General features: G+C 39.4%; 1 protein-coding gene across 1 annotated transcript in view; it reads left to right on the top strand.

The window, feature by feature from the left end:
- Positions 1 to 26,623, top strand: part of CMYA5 (cardiomyopathy associated 5) — a 704,220-nt gene that overhangs the window by 659,753 nt on the left and 17,844 nt on the right. The window contains exon 12 of the mRNA XM_044063710.1: positions 15,884 to 16,057. Within this exon, the coding sequence (XP_043919645.1) occupies positions 15,884 to 16,057 (174 nt within the window). The remainder of the gene's footprint in view (positions 1 to 15,883; positions 16,058 to 26,623) is intronic.

Genomic DNA, 26,623 nt, shown 5'->3' with positions numbered 1-26,623 from the left:
AATAGTGTAGAAAAAGCCAAACTTATGACAGGAGATCTTATTAAGGCATTTGATGTAATAGGACATGGAATATTATGAGCAGTAATGAATTAATGTAATATAAGTGAAACAAATTAGAAAAATTGCATGCCAGGTTATAGAAATAATAAAGTAAAAAATATGGTAAATGCTTGGTTCAGTAAAGCGATACAAATTAGGAGGGGTGTGAGACAGAGATGTCCAATGAGTTGTGTACTCTTCTCTAACTGTGAATGTAATTGTTTGTGATATAAATGACAAAAGTTAGAAACCAGAGTATGTAACTCCTCAAGGCTTAAGAATCTCAGTATTATCAACTTAAGGAGATGACATAGTAATTGAAATAAAAACAAGATGTGGATAAAAAAGTAATGCTATTTAAAAGAATGTTTAGAAGCAATGGGATGACTCTAAACAAAGAGAAAAGTAAAACAATATGAGACATCAGTTTACAATGAATGAAATTTCTGCCTTAGATTTTAAATTTGGAAACAAAAATGTAAGATTAATAAGATGCACTAGGAAAAAATAATAGAAGTAATAAATTTGCTTGTTTTGGAAAACATATAGACCATCATTTACAAAAAAAAGTTTATTTGATAAATTCTGTTTTAATGGGAAAATGGTATATCTAGCAAGTATATTTATGCTACCAATGATACTAAGAAAAATAATTGTTAAATTTTTTCATTCATATGGGGTTCAGTACTGACTCCAGGAAGAAGAGGAATGTTATATGTAAATAAAGATTAAGGTGGTTTAGGGTTAATTAACCCAGTGGTATATGTGGCTTCTCTAAATTTATATAAAGTGTTAAAATGACTAAATGAAAAATAAGAAAGTTTGGTGGTAAGAATATTTAAATACAAGTATGAAAAAATTGGGATAAGATAAGAGAAAAAGAATGTAAAAAGAATGCAAAAATGTAGAAATGAAAAGTTACCAAGAAAAAATGTTAATGTGGAAAATAAAAATTGATAAAATAGAAAATGAAAGAAAACTGTGGTACAACCATATAATGATACAACATTATTTTATTAAACTATGGAAGAAGTTAACAGAAGAAAAATATCAAAGCTATAAAAATAAGAATTAAATGGTGTAATGAAAAAGTAGAATGCCAAGATTTTTGTGAAGACTGGCAATAGATAAATCACCAGTAATAGGGTATATGTTATTTAAACAGAAAAGTGAAAGACTATGTTTATATTGTGGTGAAGAGAAAACTACTGAACATGGGTTTCTGAAATGTAAAAGAGCGATAACATTATGGGAAAAGTTGTGTAAATAAATTTTCTGAAGGTATCAAAAAAGTGGGTAAGATAAATATGGACACGAATAAAGACAAGTATCATAAAATTAGAAGTAAAAATATGTTAAAGGAATTGATAAAAATGGTTTATTTTATATGGGTTATATTAAATTAAAAGATAAATGAAATTATGCTGAAAGGAAAATGGATTTTGGCAGTAATATTGAACAAAATTAGATGGTGGCTATGGAGAAAGGGTTAGGGGGAGGGTGCAGAAAGCAGACTGGATTGGCTGGGGCAAGAGGGAGGGGGAGTGTTGTGTTTTTGCCTAACTGGTTGGGAAGCCAGGAGAAGAAACAGACTTTTTAAATTTTTTTGCTCTTCACTTAAAAAGCTGAAAGTGTGGGCAGTAGTCCTTGGTACTGGCACATGGGGCTGTTTGAGCCAGCCATGCTTCTGCTACTTTAAATTATTTGTTCCACTATTTTCCTTTCTAGCTCAGTTTTCAGCTTCTTCTGATTTCCCTCATTTGCAGCCATGACAGCTGTCGTGTCTGTACTCAGACTCATCCAGCATGCCTTCAGTTTTGCATTCCATTCCTTTGCATGTACTGACATTCCTGTTCAAAGTATGCTTGAAATACATACAGCAGATTTCTTGATTTGTCCCCTCCGGCCTGTTTGTCAGTGTAGTCCATCCAGCAGTATGAACAGGTGTGGTGTCAGAGCTGAAACCAGATACACACCCAATATCACTGGGAACCCCTGTGTGAGTCCAAACACTGTTCATTCTTGTGTTATTAGGTCCTTGTACATAGCCTGCACTAATTCTATCAATGTTTCTGGGACCTTGAACCATCTCAGGACTGCCCAAATCAGCTTTTTGGGTCCTTGTCATATATTTTCCCCAAGTTTAGGAATGGCCAGTTGGACTCTTTCCTTATCTTTAGCTTATTCACCACTAAATGTCTCACTGTAAACCCTGGTATGTTGTGCTGCATCCTGATCTGAATCGGAACTGCTCATCTCCAATCTTACTTTGTACTATTCTGCATATTCATTTATCAATAACCCTCTCCAGAACTTTTACACAGTGTGGTAGGAGTTTGATGCCTCTGTACTGCCCACAGTTGTGGATGTCCCCTTTGATCTTGTACGCTGGCACTAGTATGCTTATTCTCCAGTCATCTGGGATATGCCTTTCTCTCCATACTGCTATGAATACACTCAGGAGTCAGTTCTTCTCTGACTTACCGAATATCTTGATCATATCCACTGTGACCTCATCTTAGCCTACTGCTTTTCCTGACTTCATTTTCCTTAGTGCTGTTTTAACTTCTTCTAGGGTGGGCTCCTCTTCCTCTTTCACTATAGGCTGTGTCTGGGGTAGTATAACTTCTGTGAGGTTTTATTCTTTCAGTAACTGCTGGTAGTACTTCTTCCATCTGCCTTTGATTTCCTGTGGGCTGGTGAGCAGGATGTTATTGGCAGCCCTTATGAATGGTGTCAGATGATAATCTTCTTTATCTTTCTGTCTTTGTCTTGCAACCTGAGTTTTTCCTGTGCCATCAACTGAGTCACTTTCCAGAAGCTGGTATAGTGTCACTGATGTCTTAGCCTCTTTCACATCCTTGTCCATCTTTTCTATCTCCCACTTTTTTTGCACTCCTTCTTTCTTTTGATAACTTCCCAGACTTCAACCCCAGCTTTCCTTATTTACTGTATTTCCATACCATCTCTGCCATGTATCTGTTTTATACTCTTCATACATACTGTTTTGAGACACATTATTATTCAACTCCACCTATCTCCTGTTCTTCCTGAAGTGCTAGACCTCAGAGACTGGTTAAAGGCATTTGACTACAGTACTACTCCAATCCTTTGACCCACTGCAGTTTGCCTACTGGGCAAACAGATCAACTGCTAATGCCATGTCGGTGGCACTTCACATCACATTGCAGCATCTTGAAGAGAAGAATAACTATGCCAGGCTGTTGTTTATAAATTTCAGTTTGGTATTCAATATGGTGATTCTAATGCAACTTATAGAAAAGCTAATCAACCTTGGCATAAATAAAGGGCTGTGCAGCAGGATTCTTGATTCCTTGACTTGAAGACCACAAAGGACCTGTGCTGGTAACAGCACTTCAGGGTGTATTACAATGAGCACTAGAGTACCCCAGGATTGTGTGGTGAGTCCTCTACTGTTCACAATCCTTACCCATGACTGCTCTGCGAATGCTAGCAGCAACCACATCATCAAATTCACAGATGACACCACAGTGGTGGGACTCATAAGTGGTGATGCCGAGAGTGGGTATAGGAATGAGGTCAATTCCCTGAGTGAATGGTGCAATAACAACAATTTGGACCTAAACATCAATAAAACAAAAGAAATTATTATTGACTTTAGAAAAAGCTCTGACATGCACCTGCCCCTCAAGATCAACTGTGAAGAAGTGGAGAGAGTCTAAACTACAAAGTTCCTGAAGGTACCTATATGACAGGATCTTTCTTGGAGTACAAACACAGGCCGGCTAATTAAAAAAGCCCACCAGTGACTACACTTCCTAAGATGGCTTAGAAAAGCAAAGCTCTCTATGAGCACTCTAAATACGTTCTACAGAGGAGTCATCGAGAGCATCATCACCAGCAACTGCACTGTATGGTTCAGTAACAGCACAATGGCCGAAAGGAAGAAGCTGCAAAGGATAATAAGAACATCAGAAAAGATCGTGGGCACTAGTCTTTCTACCTCACAGGAGCTCTTTGAAATGAGATGTAAAAAGAGGTCCCGCAAAATACTGAATAACACTTCTCATCCAGCGTATGGTGAATATCCGCTGCAGGACCTCCAGATTCATGAACAGTTTTTATCCAACTGCAATAAGACTCATTAATGCAGATGTAAATCTGGATGTATCAAAACTATAATAGATTGTTATGCTCTCATTCTTTTGTTCTATTTCTGTATTAATATATAATTTCTATAATTATAAATTCTATTTATTGGATGCTAAAATTAATATATTCTCTTTGAAGTGCAATTCCAATCACTTCCTTATGTGCAATATCACACAATCTCACCTCTGTGTATAGTGTACTTTTCTTTTCATGTGTTAATAATCTAGTAGTCAGTGGTGTACAGTGTATATAAATACTGTACAAGCATGTGCATTAGCTACCTAGATATTTACTTTGTACTACTAGTTATTGCTTATTCTTTAATATCTATTATGTCTAGTATGTATGACTGTGATGTTTGCAGATGACATTGTGATCTGTAGTGAGAGTAGGGACCAGGTTGAGGAGACCCTGGAGAGGTGGAGATATGCTCTAGAGAGGAGAGGAATGAAGGTCAGCAGGACTAAGACAGAATATATGTGTGTGAATGAGAGGGAGGATAGAGGAATGGTGAGGATGCGGGGAGTAGAGTTGGCGAAGGTGGATGAGTTTAAGTACTTGAGATCAACAGATTAAAGTAATTGTGAGTGTGGAAGAGAGGTGAAGAAAAGAGTACAGGCAGGGTGGAATGGGTGGAGAAGAGTGTCAGGAGTGATTTTTGACAGATGGGTACCAGTAAGATTGAAAGGGAAGGTCTACAAGAGGGTAGTGAGACCAGCTATGTTGTATGGGTTGGAGACGGTGGCATTGACAAAAAGGCAGGAGTCAGAGCTGGAAGTGGCAGAGTTAAAGATGTTAAGATTTGCACTGGGTGTGACAAGGATGGACAGGATTAGAAATCAGTATATTAGAGGGTCAGCTCAGGTTGGACAGCTTGGAGACAAAGTCAGACAGGTGAGATTGCATTCGTTTGGACATGTGGTGAGGAGGGATGCTGGGTATATTGGGAAAAGGATGCTAAGGATGGAGCTGCCAGGTAAGAGGAAAAGAGGAAGGCCTAAGATAAGGTTTATGGATGTGGTGAGAGAGGACATGCAGGTGGTAGGTGTGACACAGCAAGATGCAGAGGACAGGAAGAAATGGGAATAGATGATCCGCTGTGGCGACCCCTAATGGGAACAGCCGAAAGAGAAGAAGATCTATTATGTCTGTCTTTTTGTGTTTGTTTTTGCTTATAAAAGAGATGACACTTGAAATTTCATTTAGTTAGCACTTGTGTTTTCTAAATGACAATAAAGTTTCTTTGAATCCTGAATCAGAGTATTTCTGTGAATTCTTCTGGTTTTACTACAGTCAGTTTTGAGGCCTTCAGCCTAGTCTCTGTTGACCTTAGAGCCTTCTCTGACTACTGCTTGCAGCTGACTGTGGCCAGCAGTGGTTTATACTGTGGGCTGAATATTTGACTGGGGATGACTTTGCAATCTCTGATTCTACCCCAATATCCTCTCCTTTCTAGGTGTCAATCTACCTAAGTTGCATGTTGACCACTCTTGTATGTGATCTTGCAACTGTTTCTATTGGTGAACCATGTGTTGGATGCTATCAAACCATTTGCCAGACAGAAGTCTAGAATGGTCACTCCTTCTTAATTTCTGGTACCCCACCTGTCTGGACTCAGATAGTTCTCATATCCTGTTGTATCTTTCCTGTTATGAGAATTCATGCCTGCCATTATCAACACCAACTCATGTTGTCCTGCTTTAGCTAGTAGATCCTGCTGCAACTGCTGCCTGAATGCATTCTTTTCCTCATCATCACAACCTTACTGTGGACGATAGGAAGAAATTACGAATGCTTCCCTCTCTAGGCTGAGCTTGTTCCTCATGTTGCGTGTGTCTGTTAGTTCTGCCTGTATGTGTTTTTGTCAAGTTATAACTTACTGTGGTACTGTAAAACAGTAGCAGAGGGAGATCCTTCTCCTTATGTGTTCCATATATCCAGAAGTACGTGCTTGGAACTTAACTTGGGACTTGAACATTTTAAATGGAAACATACCTCCTTTTGGACCTATCAGTATTTCAAATCACAAATCTGTTTCTTGTAAACTTTTCCTGGTAGTAGTCATGTCAGCAAAAATGATTTATAAGTAAAAATCAATGATGTGTAAAGAACCATATGCAATTTTTCAAAGGAGGTATGGTATCATTAAAGAGAAATCCCCCTTTCACATCTGTGGTCGTTTCTGAGATATCCTTGAATTAGGTTGTTCTTCAGTAAGCAAGAACATAAAGAGAAAATAATTTTGCATTACATGGATGCATGTATATTTCTTCAATATTACACTGAATGAAACAAACCTGTTAGACAAACTAATAGATATTTTTCCAGATATTTTTTCCTTTTATGAAAAGAAGCCAGGGCTGTCTAGCCACTAAACAGACCCTAATTTGTTATCTCACTGCATTCGTTTTTGTCATGCCTTTACCTACGGAATTTAGGGCTTACTCCATGGGGTCAGTAGCTGGTACTGCAGCTTTTTTCTCAAGAATGTAACTGTTCATATTATTTGTGAGGCTGATACTTGGACATCAATCCACACATTCTCTGAACTATACAAACTAGATGCCCAGTCTAAAAATAGAGCAGGATTTATTTCCACCATTCTGCAGGGCATGTTTTAAACCATTTACTTATTAATGGGAGGTGAGGGCTCATTGCTTCTGTCTCTCCATTAACATAATGAATTCATGCAGAACTGGTCATTATAATGAATACTGGGCAGTTCTGTTGGTACACTCATTAACCACTTTTCATATAACGAGAACATAGTTACAAAATATGTTGTCCCCCTCCATCTTTGGGTGCTTCATGTTACATCTCTGATGGCTATTAGTATATAGTTATTTTATATCATTCACAGACACTTTTGTGAGAGTTTTGACTTTATTATACTATTACTAAGCTGACCCATAGTTTGTTACTTACATTTCATTCCTCCAAATTTATTTTATAAGGAGATTTTTAGTATTTACTGTATATTCCGTATATGCAATAACTGTTACAGATATGTTGCATGATTTTCTGTCTCATTTTAGGCTTCTAAGACTGCTGTAACTGCTTACAAATGTATTTCACAGCAGCACAACTCTATGTGCCACTCATGACCTAATAAAGAATCTAGCCGGATGTATGACAGCTGTTTATAGATGGGTTTTCACTGACATCATAGCACAAAGTTGCAGTGTCATGCCCTAACTAACAGCTAAATGCTCACCTCCATCTTTATTTCTGAACCACTGGTGGATTTATACAGCAGGGATCCCATTATGGGACCATATATTATTATGGTGAATATGGTCACACAGATCTACTTTCGTGTCCAATTGAGCTGATTGCTTGTCAGGATGACAGAATACATTTCACAGCATGATGACTTTCAGTGGTTGCATTCAAATCAGTAAATGAAGTAATACCCATATGTCTCCTTTATTTCAAATTTTATTTAATATGAAAAAAATTATAATAATTTCCTGTCAGTGAAAAATTATTCACGGAGATTATCTCTCTTCATTTTACTATGTTAAAAAAAAGTATCATGGTAAATGTTTTTGTTGGCAAACTCTAGTAATACTTATTTTTTAATTTCATTTTCATTTGCTAAGCTAAAAATATGCAATAGTGATATCTTTATGAAAAATATTTCTGTAGTCAAACAAAACAAAAATAAATACCCCGTATTAACCAAGGCTTTACACAAATGTTCTGACTGAAATATAACCATCTGATGATTATGCCAGATATTTTAATTATTGTTTTCTACTGTGAAGACTGGTAGAGATGAGTGAAGGCTGCCAGCCTAGTCGAATTTAATACATAATTCTATCATTTGTAAATATAAATGTAAACTGCAGGCTTGTTGTTTTAAATGTAAAGAAATGCTGTTACAAAAATGTGGCAACAGTGCTCTCTACTGACCCAGTAAAAGCACGTGGTGACCCTTTCAAGGGAACAGTGATGCCGAATAGTCTAAATGAAGAAATTCTTTCTATTGTTTAACCAAGAGTTAAATTGCTAGACTTAAACATACACGTGTATTTTTTATTGCTCTGTTCCTGACCAGCTGCAAAATAACAAAAGGGAGATGTTAAGAATGTAAATGTAGTTAATGTGTCAGCTTGGGAACTCCAGAAAGTGTAAAAAGATGATGCAATGTTTTATCAGAACTGCATCATCATCTTCTTTCAGCTGTTCCCATTAGGGGTCACCACAGCAGATCATCGGTTTCCATTTCTTCCTGTCCTCTGCATCTTGCTCTGTCACACCAACCACCTGCATGTCCTCTCTCACCACATCCATAAACCTTATCTTAGGCCTTCCTCTTGTCCTGTTACCTGATAGCTTCATCCTTAGCATCATTCTCCCAATATACTCAGCATCCCTCCTCAGCACATGTCCAAACCAATGTAATCTTCCCTCTCTGGCTTTGTCTCCAAACCTTCCAACCTGGGCTGACCCTCTAATATACTTATTCCTAATCCTGTCCAGCCTCATCACACCCAGTGCAAATCTGAACATCTTTAACTCTGCCACATCCAGCTCAAACTCCTGCCTATTTGTCAGTGCCACTGTCTCCAACCCATATAACATAGCTGGTCTCACTACTTTTATCAGAACTGCAATAGCAATTTAAACAGTGAGAACCAGAGATTATTAAGCATTTTGGTCTGGACATCTAACTCAGCACTGCATTATGCTTTCTTTATATAAGTAGTATGTTAGAACTGTGCTTTCTCCTAGAAGTTGCCAGGAATTATAAAGATTAGACTAAGTGATTTTCTGTTATATCAGAACTTTTCCACTGTATTGTTTTAAGTTTTTGTGTGATCTCTGAACTCTTGAATAGCACTGTGGTGTAGTAGTATTGTCTTGTGTTTTAATTATTTATTATTAAATATTTAAAAAAAAAACTTTTACCTGTGGCTGGTTTATGTAGAGATAATTTAATCTCTAGAGTACATTGCATATTTATAGACTTTACTGTCTAAGCCACTCCTATAGCTTTAGCCCTGGGCTATACTACCAATTGGATAATAATATTGCACACTAATAATTGGACATCCTTTTAAGGGCCTTTGGGTAGCTGATAATTATTAACTGATGGTGGCAGTGATTACTACCGTATAGTCTGGGTAAAGGGGCACAGCTGGAGAATCTGTGTCAGCCTTTCCCAGGAGTGTCTGTGAAGTTGTATAAATACTTATCTCAAAGTGTGTGTTTGTGTCCGCTACTTGGGCAGGGACACGAAGCACTGGTTGGACAGAGAGGGTACTGGAGGTTAGCTTGCCAGCTATGCTGAGATTTGGACCCTATAGCTGTGCCAGTGGGGAGTCTTATTGGGGACCTGGGGAGCAAGGGAGCAACCAGCCCCAGACTGACTGTGATCTCTGTGTGCAATTAAGGGAAATTGTACTTTACTGTGTATATTTGTTATCCTTTCCTCTTATATGAGATACCCTCTCTGGTGTCAATGGTGAGGATTGAGGCTCCTTGATTGCTGGGCCAGGGTATGGCCGTCACTTGTGGTTTGCAGTGGTGGGATCCACTTCACATTTGGGGGATATCCACATCACTTATCAATTAGTTTGCAAATGTGTGGGTAGAGTGAATCCTGTAGCTTATGTACAGTGATCTTTGAAGGTGTTTTGCACTCTAAAACAGCCATGCAGTGAATACTCAGAGTTCAGATCACAATTGTTTTATTTCTTTTGTTAGCTTAGTTAGTCAGGGTGAGCAGGCAGCATGTCAGCAGAGGAGTATGGAAAGCTGACATGGAGCCAGCTGGTGGAGATGTGCCAGGCTAGGGGACTGGTGCATGGAATCCTGACTAAGGCAGACCTGACTGCAGCCTTGGTTACAGCTGCATCAGAAAACAGCATCCAGGAGGACAATCAGACTGGCAGTGGAGATACAATATCCTCGAAGAATGGACAGCTCAACCTTTCTGCAGTGGACTTAAAAATCCAGCTGGAACTAAAGAGACTTGAGTTGGAGGCTAGGCATTTGGAGATAGAAGCCGAACAAAAGGAACATCAGAGGAGGCATGAGAGGGAAATGCTGACTCTTTGCCAGAGTCATGGAGGTAATGGTGAAGGGAGTAACTGGACCCCAGAAGCACAACAGGTCAGGAAATTTCTTCTGCAATTTGAAGAGGTGGATAATTTTGATAGTTTCATTCATATGTTTGAGAGGGTATGCAAACAGTATAGTGTTGACCAAAGGCTCTGGGTACAGTTCCTGACCCCCTTACTCCAGGGGAAAGCTGTAACTTTTCTGTCAAAAATGTCTGACTCTGTCTGTTTTGATTATACTGCTGTAAAAAAATGTATTTTAGAATGTTTTAAGCTAACACCTGAAATGTATAGGAATAAGTTTTGTGAGCATAGACGCAAGGTAGATGAAAGTGTGTGTGAATATGTTGCTGAACTGAGCACTTATTTTCATAGCTGGGTGAGTGGATGTCAGGTCACCACTTTTGAAGGACTGGCAGACCTTTTGGTAAGGGAACAATCCCTTAGAACTTTGCCTGAGAACATGAGGATCTGGTTAGCTGATAGGCAATGTGCTACTTCAGATGAGTTGGGGAAAAAAAGGAGACCTATACCTGGCAAGCAGGGCAGCCCTGCACAGGAAGGGGACCCCCAGTACTGCTCATGGGTCTAAAGAAACCCATAGTGGGCAGCACAGACTGCCCCAACAGAATCTGCCAGTAGCAGGGGTAGCCACTAGTCAAGGTACATGTCCAGCAGCTAGGGTTAAATGTTTTGAATGCAACCAGTGGGGCCATGTGGCATGGAGGTGTCCATGGAGGCAAGGTGGGGAACCAAAGGTGAGGGAGCCAGTAAGTGGGAAAGGCAAAATGCCAATAGTAGGTTGTCTTGAGACAACAGGGGTACTAAACTACCATCCTACAGATGTCCTGAGAGGGAAGGATTTGGATGAGGCAGTACCATGTACTTATGCAGTTAACCATGGTCAAGCTAGGAGACAAGCATGTGGGTCTGGTAGCCTGGGAGAGACCCAAACAGACTGCATACTTGCAGCCAGGACTGGTGAGCTGGTTACTTCAGGGAGTGAGCTATGCTGTAGCAGTGAGACTGAAGGTGAGCCACAGCTGCTTGTGGGTACTGATGTTCCCTTGGACAGGATAACTGCAAAGGTAGAGGTGAGTAGTACTACCCAGCCTGCTAGTGAGGCACCACTGTCAGAGGATGCCAGACTTCCTGTGTAAGGGGAGCTGGGAAGGGTTACAAGGAAAGAGTTGAGACAGGTTCAGCTCTCAGACTCTACATTGCAAGGCCTGAGGCAGGTAGCTAGGGATGCACCTGATTCTCAAGGAAAGGGGGAATCTGTATACTGGGGCAAAGAGTTGCTATACAGAGAGTGTGGACCCCTGAGGGAGGGCTAGAAGGTGAGAGAGTACAGCAGTTGGTATTGCGTAGAGCCTACCGTCTGGCGCTACTATTCATAGCCCATGATATTCCCTTTGCAGGTCATATGAGCATAAAACATACAAAGAGGTGTATTATCCAGAACTTCTGTTGGCATGGAATTTCCAGAGATGTAACAGGGTACTGCAGGACCTGTGAGCAGTGCCAAAAGGTAGGCAAGGCAGAAGACAAGGTGAGAGCTCCTTTGATGCCTTTGCCTGTGATTGAGGAGCCATTTCAGAGGGTAACTATGGATATTGTGGGTCCTCTGAGTACCCCAGTTCCACAGGGAAAAAGTATATCCTAGTGGTAGTGGATTATGCTACATGATACCAAGGCAGTGGCTTTGTCCTCCATTGAGGCAGAGAAGGTGGTAAATGCTTTGTTAGAGATTTTCAGCAGGGTGGGTTTCCCAAAATAAATACTGTCTGACAGAGGTGCCGATTTCATGTCAGACCTGCTGGCTTGTCTGTGGAAGTCCTGTGGACTGAAGCACATGAAGACCACACCCATCATCCTCAGACTAATGGTCTTGTTGAGAGGTTAAACTCTACAATCAAGTCCATGCTACAGGCATTTGCAGATCAGTTTAAGAGGGAGTGGGACAAATATTTGCCCCATCTGTTGTTTGCTTACAGAGAGGTTCCCCAGGAATCCACAGGCTTTTCACCCTTTGAGTTGCTGTATGGGCATAGGGTGAGTGGACCTCTAGATTTAATTCAAGATGAGTGGGAAGGTGAGTGCGAGTCTCACAAGGAGCCTGTTGTGGCATACATCCTAAACCTCAGGACAATGCTCAGGGAACTCATGGGCTTGGCCCAGGAGAACCTAGCAGAAGCCCAACAACAGAAAAAGGTGTGGTATGACAGGAATGCTTGAGCTAGAGAGTATGCTGTGGGGCAGCAGGTAATGGTTCTCATTCCTGTCAGACACAACAAGCTGCAAGCAACTTGGGAAGGTCCCTACAAAGTGGTAAAAAAGGTAAGCGATGTTAACTACATGGTGGAACTGCTAGGTAGATGACAGGGGCACAAATTGTGCCATGTTAACATGATGAAACCTTACCATGATAGGGAGGCCCTTGTGTTGAGCATTTGCAGTGGATTGCAGGAGGAGTCTGAGGGAGATCTGGGGACTGATCTCATCAGTGAGGCTCGGGCTGACACCTCATTGGAAGGGGTAGCAATGTCCCAGCAGCTATCTCCTTCCCAGGTTTGAGAAATCCGAGCAGTGTTGCAGGAATTTGGGGGCATGTTCACTGGGAAACCAGGGTGCACCCACCTGGTGCAGCACCAGGTGGATACAGGACCTCTATTAGGCAGGCCCCTTATAGGGTGCCTGAGAGAGTCAGACAGACTCTGAGGGAAGAGGTACAGGAGATGTTGGAACTAGGGGTGATTCAAGAGTCCAACAGTCCCTGGGCCTCCCCAGTGGGCTGGTGCCAAAGACGGATGGCCGCACCAGGTTCTGTGTGGATTACAGGAAATTAAATAGTCACACAGAGTCGGATGCTTACCCCATGCTTAGGACAGATGAGGCCCTAGAGCAGCTGGGTGGGGCTAAGTATCTTACAACCATTGATCTTACCAAGGGTTATTGGCAGGTGCCTTGACTCCCAGTGCTAGAGAGAAGTCAGCCTTTGTGACTCCTTTTGGCTTGTATGAGTTCACATAGATGCTCTTTGGGATGAAGATGCCCCAGCAACTTTCCAGAGGCTGGTAGATAATATCCTAGCAGGAGTAGGAGGGTTTGCCCTTGCTTACCTAGATGATATTGCCATCTACAGCCATTCCTGGCCAGAGCACCTTCAGCATATCAGGGAGATGTTGGGCAGACTACAGAGGGCAGGGTTGACCATTAAGCTGAGCAAATGTCAGGTGGGTATGTCAGAGGTCTCCTACCTAGGACATAGAGTGGGGAGTGGTATGATAAGGCCTGAACCTGCCAAAGTGGAAGCCATTCTGGCATGGCCTGCACTTGTTACCAAAAAGTAGGTGAGGGCATTCTTAGGGACAGCAGGGTGCTACAGAAAGTTTGTCCCCAGTTATAGTACCATAGCTGTTTCCCTCACAGACCTGGCAAGGAAGAACAGGCTAGATAAGGTAGTATGGACCCCAGCATGTGAACAGGCATTCCAGAAGCTTAAAGAAGCTTTGGGAGGACCCCCTGTGTTAGCCAGTCCAGATTACAGCAAATAATTTGTTGTGCAGGTGGATGCTTCAAACCATGGGGTGGGGGCTGTACTTAGCCAGATTTCTTCAGAGGGGGAAGAGGACCCAGTGGTTTATCTCAGTCATAGGCTCCAACCAGGGAGGAATGCTATGCAGCTGTAGAAAAGGAATGTCTAGCCATAATGTGGGCATGCAGAAACTTCAACCTTGTCTGTATGGAAGAAAATTCACTGTAATGACAGATCACAACCCCCTAATATGGTTAAACAGAGCCAGCCAGCAAAATGCCAAGTTGCTAAGATGGAGCCTGGGATTGCAAACATATATGTCAGTGCAGCACCACAGTGGGAATAGCAATGCCAATGCAGATGGGCTCTCAAGACAGGGAATGGGGTGAAGTACACCCAGATAGACCTAACCCTCTCAAGCGGCATTTATCAAGGGTCACTTGAAAAACTAGCTTGAGTTCTCCGGGGTGGGGGGGGGGGGTGTGTGAAGACTGGTAGAGATGGTTGAAGGCTGCCAGCCTAGTCAAATAGAATTTGATACATAATTCTATCATTTGTAAATATAAATGTAAACTACAGGCTTATTGTTTCAAATGTAAAGAAATGCTGTTACAAAAAATGTGGCAACAGTGCTCTCTACTGACCCAGTAAAAGCATGTGGTGACCCTTTCAAGGGAACAGTGATGCCAGATAGTCTAGATGAAGAAATTCATTATATTGTTTTAACCAAAAGTTAAATTGCTAGACTTAAACATGCAAATGTATTTTTTATTGCTCTTTTCCTGACCAGCTGCAAGATAACAAAAGGGAGATGTTAAGAATGTAAATGTAGTTAATGTGTCAGCCTGGGAACTCCAGGAAGTGTAAAAAGATGATGTAATGTTTTATCAGAACTGCAATAGTAATTTAAACAGTGAGAACCAGAGATTATTAAGCATTTTGGTCCAGACATCTAACTCAGCACTGCCTTATGCTCTATTTATGTATGTAGTATGTTAGAACTGTGTTTTCTCCTAGAAGTAGCTAGGGATTATAAAGATTAGACTAAGTGTTTTTCTGTTATATCAAAACTTTCCTACTGTATTGTTTTAAGTTTCTGTGTGATCTCTGAACTCTTGAATATCACTGTGATGTAGTAGTATTGTCTTGTGTTTTAATTATTTATTATTAAATATTTTAACCTGTGGCTGGTTTATGTAGAGATAAGTTAATCTGTAGAGTACATTGCATATTTATAGAGTTTACTATCTAAGCCACTCCTATAGCTTTAGCCCTGAGCTATGCTACCAATTGGATAATAATATTGCACAGTAATAACTGGACACCCTTTTAAGAGCCTTTGGGTGGCTGATAATTATTAGCTGGTGGTGGGAATGATTACTACCGTATAGTCTGGGTAAAGGGGCACAGCTGGAGAATCTGTGTCAGCCTTTCCCAGTAGTGTCTTTGAAGTTGTATAAATACTTATCTCAAAGTGTGTGTGTGTGGTTCAGCTACTTGGGCCAGGACATGAAGCACTGGTTGGACAGAGAGGGTACTGGAGGTTAGCTTGCCAGCTAGGCTGAGATTTGGACCCTATAGGTGTGCCTGTGGGGAGTCTTATTGGGGACCTGGGGAGCAAGGGAGCAACCAGCACCAGACTGACTGTGATCTCTGTGTGCACTTAAGGGAAATTGTACTTTACTGTGCGTATTTGTTATCCTTTCCTCTTATATGAGATGCCCTCTCTGGTGTTAGTGGTGAGGATTGAGGCTCCTTGATTGCTGGGCCAGGGCACAGCCGTCACATCTACTTTTTGAAATATTTTGATATGGGACAGACCTGCATTTTGTGCATATTATACAAAATAAGAATGAAAATGAAAACAACATGCATTTGTTATTGTTAATGTAATACAGTAAATAAAACTGAAGAATGGTGTTTATTATGTTTTTGGTGAAAGTCTTTATTAAACAAGTTATGACAATTTGAGACAGAGGGATGGAGACAAAATTTATTCATGTAAAGTAGAGATGAGAAAAATGCTTCTGTTTACATATTCTTCCTTACAGGGAGATCAGGTAATAGAAATGTCATATCTTAATCAGACCATTTTTTATTACAGATCAGCTCTGTTACTAGGAGAACTGTTACCAAACCAAGGACGCCATTACTGGGAGACTACCGTGGATGGCTGTAAAGCTTACAGACTTGGCATCTGTTACCCATCTACAAAAGCAAGCAGTCTCCTAGGACAGAATAGTACTTCCTGGTGCATGCATTCTTACCAGGATACAAGGTATGATGTAATTTCAGCATAATTTACATAAGCTGTTACAAAATTACTATAGGTGTGTGATGAGGCAGTAATAGAACTTCAATAAACTTCACCCTTTCAGTTGACATACAGCACATAATGTCAGAATTCAATTTCTACAGAATAAATACCTGAATATGTCATGTTTACAAAAATGAATTTGTAAATATAAAAAATGTATGCCATGGGTCAAGATTCAAAGAAGTAGTCCACAATGCATATGCCAGTGGATGTAGAAGTGCACGAAAAAGGCCAACTCCAGACTCTGAGACAATGATACAGCATGCCTGAAAACATTAGAGAGTTATCACTTTTCCTTCATTTAACAGGATAGTTGTATTTCATAAAAGAGAAAGAAAAATGGCAGATATATGCTTTTAGGACATTAAATATATTCTAACTTTAAATGCCAAATCTTATATGATTTAAGGACAATAAATATATTCTAACCTTCTTGCAGTTATAGAAAACATTGATTCTGTAGTGGAAGTACCTCCCTATCATAAAAATAAGAAATAAGCAAATGAGTGCAGCAGTGAACCTTTATCTTAGTAGTAAAGTCAAATGTAGTCCCCTTCACAGATTGTATTTATGCTTTGTCCTGCAAAATGACAAATTTCTGTAAAATATTCCATTAAAAAAGTTTTTATTCTGTGCACTGGAAAAGAAGACAGACCTTGGCAATTGATGCACAGTGCATAAGCAAATAAGCCACACAGGTTGAATAACTGTTAATTCCTGTAAGAGATCACTGTACTGTATGGCATTTCTGTGTAATCCAATGTATGGTGTATAAATTGTCCTTTAATGATTTGCATATTGGTAAGAAGGATTAGATCCATTCATGAATTTACTGTATTAACAGTTTGCATATGCTACCTGAGTCACCATAATATTCACCTGGCATAACCTCACAATATGCAAAGTGTGCTGGGCTGCTCCTCAGGTGCCAGTCACAGGAGAGGTGCTAGAGGGACTGCCACTGCGCCTCCTGCAGCACTGCAGACCAAGGACATCATTTCAGAAAAAGCATAAAGTGAAGGACAGCTGGCTTTGCACCAAGTTGGTCATGGTGATATAATGGCATGCAACCATCGTCAGTTTTTATGCTGTCTCATAAAATAAGAACTAGGAGTTGCGGCTGATATAGCATGACAGAATGCTAATTAGCATTTTACTGTAAGTACAGATAAGGCAGTTGTAATTGCAATAAATGGTGGAGTTCAGAAGAAGCTGAGAATTGAGATAGAAGGGAAAATAGTGGAACAGGTAAACAGCTTAAAGCATTTATGGGGGGTGTTGTTTGAGGGGGAAGGAAAGTCTAAATGAGGAGGTCAGAGCTCGAATCAGAGGTGCTGCAGCCAAGTGGCACTGATTGTCAGATGTAGTATGTGACAGAAGAATGACAAAGAAGCTTAAAAGTAAGGTGTACAAAACAGTGGTACGACCAGTACTACTGTGTGGTATGGTTACCTGGGCAGTAAAAGCAGAGCAGGTGAGAAAGCTAGAGGAGATGGAGATGAAGTGCCTGAGATGGATAGCAGGATACATTCTATAAGACAGATGAAGAAATGAGGACATAAGAGTCAAAGTCAAAGTAGCTCCAATTGCAAAAAAATGCAAAAAGAACAGATTACAGAGGGTTGGGAACATCTGCAGAAAAGAAGACAATCTAGTGAATAAGATTTTGGACAGACAGGAAGAAAGCAAAAGGAAACAAGGACATCCAGCAAAGAGGAGAATGGATTTTGTGAGAGAGGACCTGCGACAGTTAGGCATGAGTGTTGAATAAGGCAGGAGAGCGGTACTGAATAGAGATCGATGGCGAAAGACGACATGGCATCCCGACTCCATGTAGAAAATAAGTAAAAGAGGGCTGATGATGATTGATAATGATGACGCTGTGCATATTCCATAGGATCAGCCCTTTATGCTAACTTGCACTACAAAATAGTAGTGGTAGTGAAGTGTTTATTTATTGTGCTGTCCCACACAGCCTTATACAGGAAATTAATGAAAGAGAATTATGTCAGTTTCCACCATAAAATAAATTTTCATGAATTCCACCCACGGTCACTACCCAGAAGCAAAAGAGTCTCTCTCACGCAACAAGGACAGAAATAACTGGTTATGATGGGTAGAAACAAAGAAGATGTGTGACATTACTGTGATGAAAATTCTTTTAAGGCATAGGATGTAAAACTTAGAAAGCTAAATTATTTGTAAATTCCATTGCATATTTCTATATCTACTGAATATATGAGAAACATATATGAAATAAAAAAAACTTACAACAGCAGTAGACAAAGAAAGGAACAGTTTGTCATCTAAACAATTTTGTCTCTTGTTTTAATTTCAACTCCTAGTCAACTCTTTCTTAAATTAAGATCATACCAAGCTTTTTCACAGTGTCTTATAATATTCTTTTGCAGGAAAGCTTATAAAAATGGAAAATGCTCAGACCAAGTCTAGGATGTGAAGCTTAGCAAAATCTGTCAAAAAAATGTATGGTTGACACCCTAATTTCCAGATTATCTTTACAGTCATTTTAATGTACCATATATAGATATTTCAGATAATATCTTCTCAGTTTCATAAAAGTTTTCACATATGCATAATTGCAGAAGTGCAAACCTTGACCAGAACATTGAAAATCTCAAGCATGGACCCTCGACAATTTGACTTTGTGAAAGGAAGGTCCTGCCACTTTAACCCCATTAATTTCTTTGAAATAAGTCAACAAAGTAGTGGATAGTGGTCATGCGGTACAGACAGCATCTCTGGACCTGGCCAAGGCCCTGAGTAGGCAGGCAATACTGACAGAGTTGTAAATTTGAATATAAATTCTTACGTTGTGCAGTAGATAGCTAACTGATTGTCTAACAGAATGCATGTGAAGAGGGTTGCAGGTGCCACTTCTGAAAGCAAAAAAAAGTTATCAGTGGTGTACCACAGGGCCCAGTACTGGACCCTCTCCTATTTGGCATCTCTTTCTTACACCTTCAGGCCAGTACTCCTGGCCTATGTTTATCTAAGTTTGCAGATGGCTGTAAACAGGTTGCTGCTATTCGATTTTCCCACTGGGTCACACATACTCCAGTATGGTTTAGACCATGTTAATAATTCAAGCAAGAACAATGGTCTCAAATTAAATGTTAAAAAAATGTAATATAGTTCATTTTGGTAAAGAAAACGTTATCACATACCATATAGGTGACACACCCCTCCAGTCAGATACTATTGTAAGTGATAAAGACATGCTTACTGATAATGCACTATCTTTAAACATGTCTCAGCAGTAGTTCGGAAAGCCTTCTATAAGGCTCATCTAATTTCCAGAGACATCTCTCCTGATCCAGAGAAGTCTTAATTCCCCTCTACACATATCTCATCAGACCCATTACTGAATATAATGCAGATTTTTGCAATTATTTATCTAAACAAGAAGATTCAGAGTTTCATGGCTAAAAATCAGTAGCCTCAAAAAACCTCAGTTATCTTGACAGACTGGTAGCCCTGTTTCTGTACTGAGTCTCTTATGGACTTCTCCATGGAGACCTGTGTCTAGTCCTTCACAAAACAAATGATGCCTCAAATACCTATGTAAAGGAACTAAAGCCACCTCAACTTATAAATAAGACACACTGACATGGAAGTTTCACTTTGCAATGTAGCCTCCAGCTCTGGGACAAACTTCTATTATATATTAAATAGATTAGTGACCTTGCCACCCTCTAGGTAAACTTGAAACTGGACAAGCCACTGCAATTTCTACACTGGTCTATCTTGTTTTGTCCTCCTTGAGCTTGTAAGGAATTTTTGAATATGGGTTATTGGCTAGGCTCGTAATGGTCTGTAGACGGATTGTCTGGTACTTACCTAGGAACCTACAGTATGGGCAAAAAATGGCACAACAAATGCAATTAAAGATGAGGAGACAGAGGTAAAAGATCTAAAGACCGTGAAATTCCTCAGTATATAATCTTTGAATATAAAATTTGTTGCACATCAAAAATAAAAAAGGCAGCATGAGTTGTTACAACAACAGACCTTTATATTTAATAAAAGTTCTATAGCAAAGTGGAATATAAGCTTATTTGTCCTTGACACAATGAACCAGAGAGAAAAGTATTGTAGACAGAAACATAGCAGACATATTAATCATCTTGAAACTGTGGCCTTATAAGATACAATAGTGGCTACTGTGAAAAAGAATGCTGACCTCTACAGAAAAGACGTAATTTAAAATATTGAAATTTTGAAAATTTGAAAACACAAACTGACCAACTTTTCAAAATATTAAAAAATCTTAACTCTAAACTTCATGTATAATATGAAACAAATAATGTTGGAAGCTCTTCCCCTGTACCCTGTATTTAAATAGTCTGTTTCAGAGATCAGACAGCCTCAAGGGTGAAGGAATGCCCTATTTTGAAAGTGAGAGAGAGACACATCTACCTTAAAATGGGAGGGGCCTCCTGCCCCCTGAATACAAAAGATATTCTGTTTCAATTGTCACGTTTAACATTTCCCTTGATTTGCTCTCATAATTCTATACAGAGTGGTCACTGTCATTTTACACTGTTACTACTTTTGTATAGTTATTTCTCATGTGATCACAAAATGTTTTTCTATAGAACTAGTTACAGTACTGAAATGGAGTTTAAAGGTAATATGGAGTCTAGATGCACCATGGTATAGTGGGATAAGGCACTTACTTTGCCCCAGATGACCAGTGTATGATTAGTGGCGCAGGTGCTGGGGGGGGGGGGGGGGATGAAAGTGAGCAGTTGAGCTGATATCCCCATGCACACTGTTGGGCTGTTGACCTTATGTATCACATCTGTGGATTCTGGCAATTTCTTTGGTATGTCACAGATGTTTACTCAGGTGTGTGAAAGCAGGATTCAGCTCTTAGATAAAGTTACAGCAGTAGACCCTGAATGATCCTCTTGGTCACTCACAGCAGATCTGACAAGTTCCCTTCAGGTCACACATTCAACTGAGATCTCTTTCAAGTTTCAGCCAAACACGCAGCCTGTCATACCCAATCATTCTCATTTTCCTTCTAAATTCTTAGCTATCATTGAATATGAAAAGATTATGTTCCCAGAAACTGAAGAGAAGTAGGCCTTGCCTTCCGAGCCATTATGTACCCAGTGGTCCTGGATTTTTTGTATCCCCACAAATTAAGAAGTCCCACAAACACCAGAACAAGGAACCTAAATTTTCACCAGCAGATAAATAAACAAATTGTAGAGATGTGTTAACTATATAGCACCTTCCTTACCTCGGGAATAGACTCCCATTGCAAATTATGCAGTGATACATTATCTTTCTTCAAACGGTAACTGGTTAATTGGATGAGTATTCCTAAATTTGTGCTTGGCCTAACTGGCCTGGCCCTGCTTGAGGGGAAAGGTTCAATCTGTGGGTGGGTACTGGCAAGGGGTAAATGGTCATAAAATGCAATTACATGATATTTTCTTTGATCCTGTGACCAAAACCCATTTCCCTTGGGTGACATACTTAGTCAGCAAAACAGTTATAATTTAAGTCTATTCATTGAGAAGTGCAAGTAACACCTTCACACAACTGCTGTACCATGAGAAAGATGGGAGTGAGCAGATAAGCAGACACTGAGAAGTGCAAGAAGCACCTTCACACAACTGCTATACTGTGAGCAAGATGGGAGTGAGCAGATAAGGTGACTCTGAGAAGTGCAGGTATCACCTTCACACAACTGCTATACCATGAGGAAAATGGGGGGTGAGCAGATAAGGTAATATTCTAAAGCCCTCCTTTGTCACTGTTAGGGTGTCAGTCTTATGCATCCCATCTTTGGAAAGGTAATTCAATAAGGGATTGTAAAGCTTATAGTAGAAACAATAGTAAAGAAAGTCGCTAGTCGTTTGAATGTAAACAATTGAATGAAAATATAGACAACGAGGAACTATAACTGCAGAAAGTACTCAATGAGAATGTGATAGATACAGTTCTCCAGTTCATATTTCATCCTGACTTAATGCCAAACACCAGTATCAAAATTCATCATCATCTGACCCAGAATATTTTGTGGGGTCAGTAGTCTCTATATTAAAATGTTTTCTCCTACTCACTTAAATATCCCTTGCAATCTACCAATAATGCCTCTACCTTATCCTGCTATTATTTCTGATGACCTGTAGTAACCCAATCAGTTGATTGCTGTGTTACGTATTACTGCTACTGCAATGTCTCAGCTATTTCTCCTCATTTAAGGCAAAAACATTTCCCGTCTCTGAAATTTGTCTATTTGGTCAGTTTTTGCTGCACATGTTCCAGCAGTTTAAGCTCACTTATTTGGTAGGTCCTCGAAAAACTGTTTGCCTTGCCCAGGATATAGTGAAATCAAAGTTTTCTGTGGTAGTAAAGAAATCTTCTCATTGCCTCTAGCTAATTATGTCAGCTATATAACATAACATATTGGTAGCCATGCCATCTAGTTTATTTGTTCATTCATTCATTCATTCATTCATCCATCCTTCCATTGTTGACCAGGTTGGTCCTACTAGACAAGTAGCCTTTTTTCATGGAAGATCCAAGATGGTATTAATATCGACTAGGAGAAATTTGGCCTATTCTTTTCTGATCAGGTGAAGCAAGAGGATGACCACAAGTAGTGACAGGAAAATCATGGCTGGGAAAAGAGGTGTGATGCATAAACTTCATGGTGTGAACTGATCAGGCTTAACCTATTTGTCTATTCTCAACAGTCTGTGTCCATGTCTATACTCCATGGTTGAAGTCTCAGTGGAGACATAACTAACATGAACAGTTCAGCCTAAAAGGGGGACAGGGAGAAGTGAGTATGTCACATGTGGAGCCATGGACATCCATTACAAAGGTTTATTGTATGCTAAATCCTTGATCATGACAGAGGTTGTGAGCAAGAAGCTAGGGCTTCATAAAAAAAAAAACTCTGGTCATTCACAGTATAGAGATGCAACTCCCACTCCTATGTAGTTTAACTCTCACCCACTGACTGAGTAAGCCACATTGCCCTGTCCAGGGAGAAGAAATGGATTCATGCAGCAACTCAGAGGGCAGGGTTTGATGGACACATTGGGAAGCCTGATATAAAAGAAAAACAATGATAGCAAGACAAAAACAAGGAGAGTGAACTCTGTGTTAGCAAAGATGAAATGCAGAGCTTCTTCTAGGCTACAGTGGCCATTTTTTATCCAAGCTATCATCATCCTATGTATCCTATCCTTGATCTCTGTATAGCTTGATACTCCTAAAGGAAATGAAGATGTTCAATCTCCAGCATCATGTAAGAAAATCTTTTGCTGGTCCACCTACCACTGAAGGAATAGGATTTATCATCAAGCATGTCATGAAACATAAGCTGCAAGGACGCATGGCATACCAGTTTAAGACTTAAAATATCGACGTGAGGAAATGGTACTAAAACTCACTTAGCTCATAATCTATATATGGAACAATGAAGAAATTGAAGAGCACCCGAAGAATATTGAGCTAAATGCTATCTTTTTTAAAGGTGATGATATATCAGGGTGTATAAATCATTGGACCTACTATACTTGTTTAGTGGTTTTTGTGTGACTTCAGGGATACCACGGAGATTACTTGTTTTTTTTTTTTTTTTGTATAAATCACTAAGGCATTAATTTAGTCTCTCTGCAGCATTTTTTCAATCCAGCTCATCATGCTACTGAAAAAATCAATGGTAGAATCCAAGTGTAGATTCAAGCCATCTTGTGGGGTAACAAGAAGCATGTTGCTCAGCCAAAAACAAATCTACAGGGACTTTCAATATGGCACCACATTGATTAATAACTTAATTCTAGCCCTCCCAGTGTGAAAACAGAAACAGAAACTTAGCAGAGAAAGCCAGTGGATTTATATTTTGGGTAAATTTCAGTAACTGGCTAGTAAGTGCACTGCCTCGATACCAGGAAAAAAGAAGTACAGAGGACTTGAAGGAAAATCAGCTACAAAAGGTGAGGAAAAACACAGACAGGGAAAAGCATTGCAGCTGTTCAGCAAAAAGCAGTGCAATCTCCAGACATTACTTCCAGTAACCTAGAGGAAAGTATAAGACAACTACACACAGACCTGATTAAAATAAACAAAACACTGATGGAGTATATCAGCTCAAACAACAAAAGGCTGGAAAAAAATGGAAGAAGCTTTAAACATTCAGATGAGGATAAAACTGCAAAAATTAGAGGGTGAAATGAAGAACAAGGCTGGCTAAATATGAAACTGTTCAAGAAGTGATGTTTCAAAAAATAGTAGAATTGGAGGACTGAGCATGTAGGGGAAACCTGTGATTTTCTGCTGTACCAGAGAAGCTGGAAGGAACAGACTGTATTAATTTTATGAAAGCACAAGTAAGCAACTGGACTGGTAATCCACAGCAAGTGTTGTTAATTGAAAGGGCACATTGTGTGTATACTCCAAACCTGGCTACGAGAAAGCAACCTAGGCCTTTAATAGTAAAGATTCAATCCTACCAGCAGAATGAGCTGATTCTGAAAAACACTGTGGCAGAAAGACAAATTACTAAAAGTGGGAGACAGCAGACTAATTGTGGAGGATGGTTATTCAGTGTACACCAGGCAGAAGAGGAGTACATTTATTCCACTATTCATGAAATGTTGAAGAGCAGCCATAAGATTTAAATTGCTGTACCCAGCTATCTTCAGAATATTCTTCCCTTGAGGGACAAAATAATTTCTTGATGAAATACATGCTAAGAAGGAAATACAAAAGGTTGTCCAATAAAAGGTGAGCTGTGAAACAGAAGGAGATTCTGCTTCTTGTTCTTCTGGTAATAAAGGCAACAGCGAGACTGTGCCAATGAAGCCTTTTCCAATGTTTCAATGGAAAATGCTTGAGTGAAGGAAAAAAGCACAAAAGTTGACTTGAAGAATCACGAGTACATTAGAAATTAAGCAGAGATGGGATTTGGGAGATGGAGATCAACAGGAATGAAACCAGTAACTTGGAAATTGACAAATGTGGATTACAAAGCAATAATTATATTTGTGAGTCATGACAGAACAAGGAAATCTGGAAATATTGAACTCTTTTGGACTATCTTAAACTTGTAGGGGACTCTCAAGCATATACTCTACTTCATATCATTAATGTTCGGAAAAATACTTAGGAGAGGGGAGGAAGAGGGGGAAGGTTAAATGTAAGTAAAAAAAAATTCTTAATGGTACTATTTTTATAGTGCATGATTTTCTTTACATGCCATAACATAAAGTTTTCTGAGTTATTTTTAAGTGTAATGGGGATGCTAATGTAAATAGGTGTTCCTGTGTTTTTTTTTTCTTTTTTCTTTCACCCTTCTTCTGTCTCTTTCCTTGATCAGTTTTAAGATATGTAGGCATTGCATTGAAAAAACAAAAAATAAATAAAATAAAAAGAGCAAAAGTCTCATTGAAAGACAATGAAAAAAGAAAAAAATAGTGCACGTTTTTCATTTATGCATAGGGGAATGACTGGATTAAGGCCCTTAGCTTGGTCTAATAACACACACTTTTTTCCAGAAAATAAATGTATGCTTAGTAGCAATTTTGTATCTGGCCCTCATGTCTACAAGAGACAATCTGATAAATAGAAATGGCTAGGAGATAATGTTTTGTGAAAGCATTCAAGTGTTTACTCAGCTGGGAGAGCTATAAAGATAAGACAAAACCAGGGAGCACTTAGTTTAAGAACAGGCTGTACCATGTGTCTTACCATGGATAACCTTTTTTTTTTTTTACGTAAACACAATTCTGTCAGTGTGGCTGTCACTTTGGAAGAGTTGTTCCTATTAGGAGGGTAAAACTTCAATATTTGAAGGTGTACATAGTTTTGTGTGTAATTATTAAGTTAATAGGTTTTAGGGGTATTAGGGTGTGTTCTTTGAAGGCTTTCAGCAAAGAATATTACTTATAGGTGGTGACTAAAATTGATTTGCAACAGCACAGATGTGTTTGCGGTACTCAGAAGGAAAACAATATAACAAAGAAGGGTAGATATTTGAATAAATTTAAGAAAATATTTGGCATGGAAGATATGAATTCAGTACTAACATTTCAGAGTGAATTTTCATATTTTTCCCCAAGATACAAAAATTGGGCTAGGCTAGACATAGTTTACACTTCACAGGAATGCGTGCATTTAATTGAAGGTCTTGATACACACCCAATTACTATTTCGTATCATGCACCAATAACATCTAAAATAAAAACACAGGGTAATAAAATAAAAAGGAGACACTGGTGTTTTCCCACTTATCTGTTGAAAAGAGAGGAATTTAGGGAATGGGTAGTGGAAATTATTCAGGAGCTAATAGAGAAGACTGAAATTTCTTCTGAAAATATAGCTAGGGATTGGGATAAAACTAAAGTGGAGTTTATAGGGTGGACACTAAAGAAAAAGAGATATAGTTAAGAAGAATTATTTATAAGAACTGACAAATGTTAAAACATTGCAAAATGGGTAATCTCACAGAATAAGAATAGGAGCAACTGCAGAATGCTA

This window comes from Protopterus annectens, chromosome 2.part2 (assembly GCF_019279795.1).
Source record: "Protopterus annectens isolate FY-2018-M chromosome 2.part2, PAN1.0, whole genome shotgun sequence".
Classification (NCBI taxonomy): domain Eukaryota; kingdom Metazoa; phylum Chordata; order Ceratodontiformes; family Protopteridae; genus Protopterus; species Protopterus annectens.
The sequence above is the reverse complement of the archived record's forward strand: the minus strand, read 5'-3'. Positions and strand labels throughout refer to the sequence as shown.